This window comes from Monodelphis domestica, chromosome 7, assembly GCF_027887165.1.
Source record: "Monodelphis domestica isolate mMonDom1 chromosome 7, mMonDom1.pri, whole genome shotgun sequence".
In the NCBI taxonomy this organism is placed as follows: domain Eukaryota; kingdom Metazoa; phylum Chordata; class Mammalia; order Didelphimorphia; family Didelphidae; genus Monodelphis; species Monodelphis domestica.
In genome coordinates this window covers 41,746,860-41,759,324 of record NC_077233.1, presented here as the reverse complement: position 1 = coordinate 41,759,324, position 12,465 = coordinate 41,746,860, and the positions used below count along the sequence as shown (strand labels likewise).

Sequence of the window (12,465 nt, the reverse complement as noted above, 5' to 3'; positions counted from 1 at the left end):
GACAACAACAGCAAACAAGCACTTTTTTATTATTACTTAAAAATTCTTGGTGATTCTATATTCCACTTAGAACCTTAGAACTTAAATCTAAATGTTACCGTTTTTCATTTACACTGTACTAGAATTTATCTGTGCTATCCTTGTCTACTTGTTCTAGTTTTTTCCCTTTAGGGCAACAGCACTGAAATAGTCACCTATTATAGTGAAAGAGTTAATGATAAAGAATGACTTTGCCTGAACAAATATATTTTGCAATTATCTAGTTAACTTGATTGGTAGAGATAAACAACCTTAATAATCTATTTCCCAGATAAATTTAACATAGGTACTAATCAAATCTGATTGATCATTGCTAATTTCCCCCTCCTTCTGTGTAATGATAACCAGATACATAACAAGATAATTACAATGAGAAGCTAGAGCTTTGCTCTAGAAAAGATAGTGAATGTGTTTAATTCTTTTCACCAGTGTAATTTGGAGGGTTCCATGTACCAAGAATAAACTTCTATTAGTGCTGCTTCTTCTATTACATCTTCTGATTTCTTTTCTCAGGGAATAGGAATGTCTCTGTTCTTAATAGATCTTCCCTTGACTACCATCCCTTCTTTAAAAAAAGAAAACAACTTTCCTTTCATCTTAAAATCTATACTAATATATAATCTAAGACAAAAATAAGGGCTAGACAATTAGGATCCAGTGATTTTTCCAGTCTCACAGCTAAGAATGTCTGAGGCCAGATTTGAACCCAGATCCTTCCATTTCTAGGCCCTTTATCTGTTGAGCCACCTGTAGGAAGAGGGTGATAAGAGAAAGTGAGAATTGTCTCCAAAAATAATTGAGGAAATGTTTAGCCACAGACCCTGGAAAATATTCTGGAATGTGAGGGGCTAACGAGGAGGAACTTGTGAGAAAAAAAAAATGTTTTTGCAGTTGCTTCTTGCCTCTAAGCTGAAAAGAAGCAGCAGCTCTGGTTTAATATCGTTTATCTGTCTGTTTGGAGAGAGTTGGAGGTTCCTGCTACTGGATAACATCATGAAAGTTATCTAGTTTCCCTGCAGTTTAACAGTTTAGCCAAGTAACCCAAAGATTCTAGCATTGGGGCTTTGGGGTTTTTACCTCAGGAGCCAACCCCAGCTTTGGGGAGGGACTCAGTCAGTTTTGAGTCTATTCTCAATAGCTTTTTTGGAGACAATCTTGAGGGTTGACTCAACATTAATTCTAGGTAGCTAGGTAGATTTTGGGGTTTCTTAGCTAGAACAGGAAGCTGTTAGGAAGTTTCAAAAGACCTGAAGAGCTCTCTCATGAGAGAGGCACAGACGGCTGGGTTGGAGAATTCAATATTAGGATTAGGGATGCTGTATCTTACTTATCAATTTTCTATCCTCAATCTACAAATAAGCAGAAAATAGTGTGTTTTTCTTAAGAGAGTCTTTCAGGGTTTTGGACTCACTGATCCAAGGGAATTTTCCTGGGTGGCTTTTCACTATTACTCCACCTTGGCCTTTCCCTATTACGTTTTTCTTTTTCATACCCAGCTGCCCTTCTACTATTCCCCCTTATAACTCATATGTATTTGTTCTCTTTTTATGACTAAATTCCTAGCAACAGCTAAATACATTTACCTCTATTTCCTGTTTCTCACATATTTCTTAGCAAACTAGAAAATGGTTTCCCACCTTATCATTCAGTCGATACTTCTCTCTTCAAGGTTATCAATAATAAATTAGTTACCAGTTTATTGATCTCGTCTCAAACATAATCCTTGACCACTCTGCAATATTTTATACTTTTAATTGCTCTATCTTGCAGATAGTCTAACCCTCTCTCACCACTGGGTTTACTTCTTTCTAGGTTCTCTTCATAATTGTCCATAGGAATCTTTCTCAGCCTTCTTTGTTTAGTTATATTCCATATTTTGTTTCCTGTATGTACTAAACAACTCTGCCCTAGACCCATTTCTCTTCTTCTGTGCATTTTCAATGTATGACTTCATTATCTTCTATGTGTTCAACTAACATCTCTATAAAGATGAACTCTACATGTAGTCCTAGTCTAATTCTCAGTCATATCATCAACTAGTTAGTGCATACATATGCATTAAGTATATATATATATATATATATATATATATATGCAGCCAGTTATAGTCAGCTTTAAAATCTAAAAAGTTAGAACAGATGACCTAGAAGATACATTTTACAAATCACTATTAATTAGAGAAATGCAGTTAAACAACAACTCTTAAATAGCACCTAACAAATTGGTTATTATAAAAGAAAGGGGAAAAGATAAATTTTGGAGGGAACGGGGGAAAATTTAGACACTAATACACTGTTGGTGGAGCTGTAAAATTGATCTATCCTCAAAGGGCCATGAAACTGTGCATACCTTTTGACACAGCAATGCCACTACTGGGTCTGTATGTCAAAGCTAGGATGAAAGGATTTAATGGTACAAAAATATTAATAACAGCTATTTTTGTGGGACAAAGAACTGGAGAACTGAAAGAGATGTCTATAAACTGGGGAATAGCTGAATAAGTTATTACATATGTTTTTATTGGAAACTACTGTGCCAAAAGGAATGACAAATAAAATGATTACAAACAAACCCTGGAAAAACATATTAGGAAGGGAAAAATTAAGTCAGCAGAACCATGTGTAAAAAATAGACTCGAATACAGTACTACAATCCCCATGAGCCTTTGCTCCACTTCCCCAGAATGCCTTGTAATCTCACCTGGGCCAAGATCGAGAAGGTATTTAAGTTGATTCAAAGGCTTTGGAGGGGCTTGGTTTTTTTTTTGGACTGCCATTTTGGAGCAGGCTCGTCTCTTGCGTGATGTGAGGTTATTTTGTCTAGGCCTCTGGCCTAGGCACATGTTTCTTACTTGTATATTCTTTAATCTTTAGCCTTTAATAAACCTCTAAAAATATAATACTCCTTGCAGAGAGAAACTAATTTCTACCTGCCTCAGTCTCCCCATCTCCCCTAAATTTTAATCTTTACACATGAGAACATTGTACATGGTAACAGGAATAAAATATGAAGATTAATTAAGTATAAATTAACTTTTATCAACAATGAAAGAAGGATAATCCCTAGGAACTGATAACAGAAAGAGCTTTCCACTGCTATGGAAGGAACTGACAGAGTCTGAATACAGATTGAAGAATAACATTCTTCATTTTGCTTTTTCCATGAATATTTCTCTACTGGAAGTTATACATGCCTTCATTCACAACATGATGAACATGAAAATATGGATTTCATGATTATACATGTCTAAACTATATCATATTACCTGAAGTTTTGGGGGATATAGAGTGGTGAGAGGGTGAGAATGTGAATGTGAATCACATGTCAGAAAATGATTATTAAAATTATATAAAAATGTAAGAAAATTAAAATTATATGAAAAAAGATACATTTTAACTCAATATATATGATTCAGTTTTGAAAATATACCATATTATCTTTCCCCTAAATCTTCATCTGCTGTTAAGAATAGCATCTCTCCAGTTCAAGACTTTGCATCCAATGTCAGCTCCATCGTCTCTAATTCCAAATTCTACTCAGCATTCAGGTCTTCCTGAATGTAACTCTGCAATATTTTTTTGCTTCTGACCTTTCTTCTCCATTCATACAACTGCAATACTAGTTTTGGACATCTGCTTTAGCATGAATGATTGCAATAAACTCCTAATTGTTTTCTATGCTTCTGATCTTTATCTTCTCCAATTTATAGTGAGATCATTAAAGCACAGACCCGGCAATGCCACCATCCTACTAAAAAAGCTCCAAAATTTCTCTATTATCTCTATAGTAAAAATTTAAACTACTTCATTTGCCAATTTACACCCTTCACAACCTGGCTTTATCCTACCATTTCAGGCTTATTAAGGCTCTCATTCTCTGCCTCAAACTCTGCTTTTAATCTCTTCCAATATAGGACATTAAATTTCCCGCATTAATACCTTTGTTCAGATTCTTCAGCATGAAGGGAATATATTTACTTCTTAATTTTAACTTAAAGAATCGATAGATCCCTTTAAGGCTCAATTCAGATGTTTCCTATGACAAGATTCCTACTCCAATCCTCCAGTGTCTCTAGTGGGTCACTATTTCATCATGTGTGGCTTTTTCTTTGCTATTTATGTTGTTGTTCAGTTGATTCATTCATGTCTGATTCTTCATAACACCATGGACCACAATGTTCATGGGGTTTTCTTGGCAAAGATACTTGAGTGGTTTTTCATTTTCTTTTCTAGTGGATTAAGGCAAATAGATATTTAGTGACTTGCCCAGAATCACACAGATAGTGAATGTCTAAGATCAAACTCAAAGTCTTGTCTTTCTGACTCCAGGACCAGTGCTCTATCCATTGGACCTGCTAGATTTCCTCATTTTCTTTATACTATACATTTTCTAAATATGCTTGGTATACATCAACAAAAGATAAGCTTACAGGGTTGATACCATTATTATCTTCAAGGCTCAGGAAAAAAAGGGCAGTTGATGAATGCTCATGCAAAGAATTTATGAATACCACTGACTCAGGTTAGATCTTGTGGGTGAAAAGACAAGCACTCTATAGACATGACTGGACTTAACTGGGACAGACTGCACCTTCTAAAAGCCCAGGTGTGAAATTGATCTTTGTGCCCAAATTCTTGCTTATAAGTCTGCCATGTCTCTTTATCCTCAACAACCTTATACTAGGACCAACAACCAGTCAGAATCATGAGCCATAACCAGTCTGCTTAATTAGTATTGATGTGCTGCTGTCTTGGGGTTGTTAAGACAGCTAGCTTGCATTGAACCTTGATGACCGTTTTTTGATACTGTCCATTTGTTTTGTTCCACAGAGAAACAGCCAGAATCTGAGGCACAGGAGGGCATATGGTTCATTAAAGTGTATACTATTTGCTTGACAGCCTATTCAGGCAAAGGACAATTTCCCAAGCTTGGAAAGCAGTTGTCCATATGCTGTTGATCGTGGCTGTGTCTTCATAAGAACCCCAAATATTTGAAAAGTGGGTCAAGTAATCCTTATGTCTAACTAGCCAATTCCATATTATATTTACTTTTGTCTTGAATTATGGGAAATTAATACATCTAGATTTTTTAAAAACATGCAATTTATTTGACAGTTTTCATTTCCTTTCTACTTAGAGATGAGAGCAGAATAATATCCTCTGCCTGGAAGAAGTGAGGTGGACATTTAATATATTGTCATTGGTTGAATGTAAGAATCTAAGTAAAATATAAATCCTTCAGAATGGGAGATGTTTTATTTTTATCTGTGTATTGCCAGTACCCTGAATAGTAACACGCATAAATTAGGTGCCAGAGAGGACCTTACTGAATTGAATTGGATAGTGGAAAGCCTCTTGGTCTGTGTATATGAATATATAGGTTCCAGGCCTGGTTCTACTATTTACTACCTACTTGACTTTGCATAAAAATCACTTCACTAATATGAGCTTTGATTTCCTCATTTGTGAAGAGACCCAAAGGATCATTGAAAGCCCTTTAAATCAAAGGTACTGTGATTTCTAGATTTTCCTCTGCAAACTCTCCTCTCCTGTCCTCTCCTGTCCTCTCCTGTCCTCTCCTCTGCTCTCCTCTGCTGTCCTCTCCTCTCCTCTCCTGTCCTCTCCTCTCCTGTCCTCTCCTCTGCTCTCCTCTGCTCTCCTCTCCTCTCCTCTCCTGTCCTCTCCTCTCCTGTCCTCTCCTCTGCTCTCCTCTGCTCTCCTCTCCTGTCCTCTCCTGTCCTCTCCTCTCCTGTCCTCTCCTGTCCTCTCCTGTCCTCTCCTGTCCTCTCCTCTCCTGTCCTCTCCTGTCCTCTCCTGTCCTCTCCTGTCCTCTCCTCTCCTCTCCTCTCCTCTCCTCTCCTCTCCTCTCCTGTCCTCTCTTCTCTCCTCCTCCCCTGCCCTCTCTTTCCTCTCCTCTCCTGTCCTGTCCTCTCTTCTCCTGTCCTCTCCTGTCCTCTCTTCTCCTCTCCTCTCCTCTCCTGTCCTCTCTTCTCTCCTCCTCCCCTGCCCTCTCTTTCCTCTCCTGTCCTGTCCTCTCTTCTCCTGTCCTCTCTTCTCCTGTCCTCTCCTGTCCTCTCTTCTCCTCTCCTCTCCTCTTCTGTCCTCTCTTCTCTCCTCCTCCCCTGCCCTCTCTTTCCTCTCCTCTCCTCTCCTTTCCTGTCCTGTCCTCTGCTCTCTTCTCTCCTCTCCTCTCCTGTCCTCTCTTCTCTCCTCCTCCCCTGGCCTCTCTTTCCTCTCCTCTTCTCTCCTTTCCTGTCCTCTCCTCTGCTCTCTCCTCTCCTCTCCTCTCCTCTCCTCTCCTCTCCTCTCCTCTCCTCTCCTCTCCTCTCCTCTCCTCTCCTCTCCTGCCCTGTCCTGTCCTGTCCTGTCCTGTCCTGTCCTGTCCTGTCCTGTCCTCTCCTCTCCTCTCCTCTCCTCTCCTCTCTTCTTCCTTCTCTGCCCTTTTTTCCCCTTTCCATTAAAATGATATGTTGGAGGGAGGGAGGGAGGGAGAGAGGTCGATGGAAGGAGACCCAGATCTGAGGCAGGAGGGCCTGGATTCAAATGTGGCCTCAATCCTTTTCTAGTTGTGTGACTCTGACCAAGTCACTTAACCTAAATTGCCTAATCCTTCCTTGTCTTCTATCTTGGAAACACAATTGAGTTTTAATTCTGTGATAGAAGACAAGGATTTTTTAAAGAAGCATGTGAATTATATCACCACTTATGTAGATATATTTTCTTTATAATTGTAGATATCTATTTATATCTATTATATATTATTTATATTTATATATATGTAGATATATTTATATATATATTTATATGTATATAGATATATATTTCTATAATAGAACAGAATGGCAATCATGTTTCATTTCTCAGCCATAATAGAAGTTTATGTCATGTGGACAAATCCAAACTATGTGACAGATACCCATGCTATTTCTTGACTTATTAAGTGATGGCTAGAATTCATTGACAGATATTGCAAACCTCACAAGAGAGCTTTTTTAAAGGAATAAGTTGGTGGTTTAGTAAACACTGTGATTAACCTAGCCATTAACCTCATACACCCTGGACAGCTCTCTCAGAGGTATCAAAATGAATTTAGAATTCAGAAAAAAGGGATCTATTGGAAACAACATGCATTTTTAAATTAAGAGTTGGAAAGGAAATATTAGATCCTAGAATCCCAGAATACCGTATTTCAAAGCAGGAAACAGAGGTCAGATAAATCAAGTGAATTGTCTAGTCCCATTCAGACAAATCACAGAGTCAATCAGCTAATTGTCTTGGATTTATAAAGAACTTCCTTTGTGCCTGGCATTGTTCTGGGATGCAAAGTCAAAAAGAAACTAACTATTCCTCCCCTGAAGAGATTTTCTTTGGGGTAAACAATACAAATGTGCAAATTACTTAGAGTGTGTACAAAATACTAGATGATTTTTAGTGAAAGACTAGCATGGGGGAGAGGAGAAGGGCTTATAGAAGAAAAAAAAAACATATTCAAGCTCATCTTCCAAGTAAGCTTTTTAAGTAATACTTCTAAAGGGTAGAGGAGAGGAGGGAACACATTTCAGGCATTGAGCTGGCCTATCCAAAGGCTTAAGAGTATATGAGGACCAGAAAACAGGTCAGTTTGACTAGACTCTAGCATGTAAAGGAGAGTAATATATATGAAAGAAGAAATTAATATACTCAAGACTGAAGCCTAGTCTTGAGACTACAGATCACCATTCTCAATATGGTACAACTTACTTCTCAACCCTCCAAATTATTCAATTCTTGACTATGTTTTATTATTAAATTAATAAATGTGATTATATTTATTCACTTAGTTCAAATGCATAGGGTCCATGCCAAACTGAAATTCAAAATATATTTCAAACAGAAGTTTCTTAACACCAGAATTAGAACTTTTAAAGTAATGAATAACTGTTGACTAACTAGTCCTAGTAGTGGATGAAGCACTGAGCCTGAAGTCATGAAGCTCTTAGTTCAAATCTAGCTTCAAATATTTTACTACCAGGATGAACTTGGGCAAATCACAACCTCTAACTCAGTTTTTCCATTGTTGCTCAGTTGTTTCAATAATGTCTGATTCTTTGTGACCCCATTCAGGGTTTTCTTGATAGATGTAAAGATTAAAACTTCGGGGATACTGAGGAAGGTAGAAATTAGTTTCTCTCTGCAAGGAGTATTACATTTTAGAGGTTTAGTGAGGATTAAGGATTAAAGAAAATACAGGATAAGAAAGCACGTATCTTGGCCCAGGGGCCTAGACAATCTCACCTACATTATGAAAAGAGCCGTGTCTGCTTGCAAGTGGAATCAGGAAAAGGCCGCAAAAGCCTCTCCAATCAGGTTAAATACCCCTTCTCGATCTCCTCCCAGGTGAGAATTCAGTGATATTACAAAACATTCTGGGGAAGTGGAACAAGGAATTCTGGGGATTGAAGTCCTGGATTCAAGTCCATTTTTACATTCCTCCATTTGACTCTTATTGGGAAAGGTTTCCCCAAAAAGGATAATAAAAACATTATCAACATAATGATTACAATAATTTGAGGATGAGAAGAACAAAACCAATAACTGCCGGATGCATTGACAAAAAGCCAGTTATGGGGCAGTCCCTTTTCTGGCATGAAAGTATACATACAAATAATTGTTCAATCAACCCCACCCAAAGTTCATTCTTGTACAGCTTGTGGTCTGGAGGCTTCTTCATAGTGTCTTCTCCAACAGTTCAGTTTCTGGATTCAGAGAGGTAGCATGTTTCTTAACCTAAAATTCTTCTCAAAAAGAATTTAAACTTTGCAATTTAAATAATGGTATTTTTTACATTCCCCCATTAAGAGGGTGATTGAAAAATACAGGATCACTTAGGGATGCATGGCTGAGGTATGAGGTATATGAATCAATTGGGAAGAGAAATGAAAAGACATCAGAAAAATCCAAATAAAAAAGAAAAATATCTAGATGAAAACATAGACTATCAAAGTCTTATGTGTAAAAATTCCAAGTAAAAAGAAAAATAAATCTATAACAGGTCCTTGAATCAGGGCCCAATCAAAATGATCTAAGCAATGATGCATTTACCCAGTCAGTAGCCAGGACTACAGAAAGGTACCACACTATGAGAGGCAGAAAAGGGGACCAGATTATTGGAGCCAAGGTTTCGGGGATACTCGTCTGTGAGTATTTTCAGAGTGAGTGTGGACACAAGGAAAGCCTATGTCTAGCAATAATAAACATAGTAACCTCGAGTCTTCACACTAGGTTCAAAACCTTTGTATTGGCCTAGAAGTGCATCAATACATCCTGGATTGGCCTTTCTTTGGCCCTGTGCAATGGCTCTTGTGTGTATATCTTGTCCTGGAATCAGACAGAATCATTAAGCAAAGTCCCATAATTGTTTTTTAATAATTAGTGGCATCATTTTTATAGTCTTCTAGCTTTTGGAGCCTGATCCGCCCACGTGGGCAATACCCCCATTTGTTACCAGCTAGTAGAAATGAGTCTTGAGTGATGAGTGGATCTGCTCCAAGGCTAGAGTTTGTTGGGCAGGCAGGTCACCAGGTGATTGCAATCTAGGTTGAATCAGGTAGGCCAGGTGAGTGAGAGAGAACACCGGGGTGGGCAGTGCTGGGACAGGAACGCAGATAAGCAGCAGGGCTGGGATTTGGAGCAGGCCAAGATGAGTCAAAAGGCTAAAAAGGCTTGGAGAAACGCGGCTTAGAAATCATTATCTAGGCTATCCTTCTTAAAAAAAAAATTGAGAGTCTTTTGTCCCTTCGTGGTCACCAGCTGTAAAGATTAAAACTTCGGGGATACTGAGGAAGGTAGAAATTAGTTTCTCTCTGCAAGGAGTATTACATTTTAGAGATTTAGTGAGGATTAAGGATTAAAGAAAATACAGGATAAGAAAGCACATATCTTGGCCCAGGGGCCTAGACAATCTCACCTTCATTATGAGAAGAGCCGTGTCTACTTGTAAGCGGAACCAGGAAAAGGCCACAAAAGCCTCTCCAATCAGGTTAAATACCACTTCTCGATCTCCACCCAGGTGAGAATTCAGTGATATTACAAAGCATTCTGGGAAAGTGGAGCAAGGAATTCTGGGGATTGAAGTCCTGGATTCAAGTTCATTTTTACATAGAGGTAGGTATATGAGTCATTTGTCCTTTCCTTTTCCAGTCACTTTACAGATGAGGAACTGACATATCTAATAAGTGCCTGTGTCCAGAATTAGACTTAGGAAGATGAAGCTTTCTATTATCCACTAGACCACCTATCTTCCTAAAGTTTCTTAAGTGTAAATTGAGGGTAAAAATAGTATCTACCTCCTAATGTTGTTCTGAGGATCTAATGAAATACTATTATCACAGTTCATGGCTTATAATAAGAACTTATTGGCACTTGCCCCATCCACCTCCAGTAATGATGCTGCATTCAGAATACTTATATCATCAGTTCAAGGTCATATGAGTTAGTGTCAATTTTCAAGACTTCTTAAGCCTTTTTTAATCCTCTTCCAGCTTCAGTAAACTATGAAGCAAATTAAAGAAGGTGGGATTTTGTATCATAGGTGAGGTCCTATCTGCTTCCTAATACCTTTCCCAATAGTCCCCAGGGCAAATGTTCTCTACCTACTAGAATTATTTGCACTCATCTTGCATGAATTTTTCATTTATTTGCTTTTATTTTTATTGTTCCCAATCCCCCAGGAGAGCATAAGCTCTTTCAGGGCAAGTCATGCTTCTTTTTTTTTTTTTTTGTATTTCTTTTTATATATTCAGATGCCAGCACAGTGTCTTATATTCCTTAGCATGTCAATAAATATCCATTAAGCAAATAGAATGTGTGAGATCCTGTGTTAGGATTCTGGAGCTTCCAAGAAAAATAGAAACATTACCCGCTCCTAAAGTTTACATTTAATTCAGGAGATAACATGATGATCATTGAACCTTATTCTTAGAGCAACCCAATTGGAGAAATCAATTAGTCTCATTATCTCCATTCTGAATATATAGAAAGAGTCAACTAAATTAAGCTTTTTTTTCTTTATTCTGGATACATTGCAGGTTCTTTATTAAATACTTCCTGAGTATTTCCCATAGATTTATAGCTAGCGTAAGAGCTTTGGAAGAATATGGTTTTATTAAATTGTATGTTGAAGCAAATGTGTAGTCTTTTTGTAGTAAACTAGGGTATTCCCCCAGTTTTAGAAATAACAAAACATTTTAAGGAGAAAAGATCAATTCCCAGGAAAAGCAAATAATTTTCAAAGCCATTGCGAATGCATTAGTAATGCCCATATATTACATTCCACTCTGATACAAAACCATCTGTTCAAAGACAAAGAATGCATCATGTCTTAAGATGGAATCTTAGTTTAAATAAATAAATAAAACTCAATCATAAACAAATAACCTTTATTTCCTTTTGAAGCACAGTAAGAATTTCATATTGAAGTAAAAGCTGTGGGGAAAAGAAAAATCCACATCTCAGTTATTGTTTTTACAAGCAAGCCTATTTCATATTTATTTGGGACCACCATCCCAATTAGGATAGGCCCGAACTATTTGTGGACCTTTCTAAGCACTCTCAATGACTAATTTTAAAGTAAGATAGTTATAATTCCACACCACATTTTCAGCACCATTAAAAAGCCGGCATTCACTTAGGTCTTTCCTCATTCAAAATTGCTTGAAATCACTATATCAGTGCCTCAGAGATATTTACACGGTATGAACAACGTCCAGTTCATTTCATTCCAAGGAAGTCTTTATCAAAAATGTTTACTGTGACAGCTGAAGTGTAGCCGATTGTATATATGGAACAACCTGCTTTCAGAAGTCCAAGATGGTTCATGGTTTCATTTATCACTGAAGTGACATAGCTGTAAAACAATCCACAATCACAATGACAGCTGACAGGAAATTGACTCTAGGTTCTGCAACATTCATTCCTCCAGAACTTAAGCCTGGAAAAAAAAAATAAAAATACCTCAGAAATAAGTGATTACATTTGTTCAATGAACATACTCAAACAAATGTATTTGTTAAAATGAATTAACTTACTTATAAATAAATATGAATAATGAATATGGAATATGAATATGAACTACCTTGTGAGCTGTTTCCTGGTATAGTTCTTTTAAATTACTTAAACATCTATACATCTTTCTGTCTGTATGTATGTCTATCTATCTCTGTATCCTTCTATGTGTGGAAAAATGGTTATCTGGAATTCTGTCATCAACTATGTCCAAATAATTAGAGTGTTGTGTGTTCAGTGCATTGATCACTGGAAGTAATCATCAACAACCAAAACAACGAAAAACAAATAAACAAAATAATGAAAATTGGAGGTCCTATATTACATTTGAATCTGTCAAACTGGTTGGTTTGCCCACAAAGAGGTAAAGAACATTCTCATTGCT

General features: G+C 37.4%; 1 protein-coding gene across 1 annotated transcript in view; it reads right to left on the bottom strand.

Annotated features, from left to right (window-relative positions):
* Positions 1-11,438: 11,438 nt before the first annotated feature.
* The window catches only part of CNTN6 (contactin 6), a 493,040-nt gene continuing 492,013 nt past the window's right edge, over positions 11,439-12,465 (bottom strand). Inside the window, exon 23 of the mRNA XM_007500105.2 lies at positions 11,439-12,006. Within this exon, the coding sequence (XP_007500167.2) occupies positions 11,906-12,006 (101 nt within the window). The 3' untranslated portion in view covers positions 11,439-11,905. The remainder of the gene's footprint in view (positions 12,007-12,465) is intronic.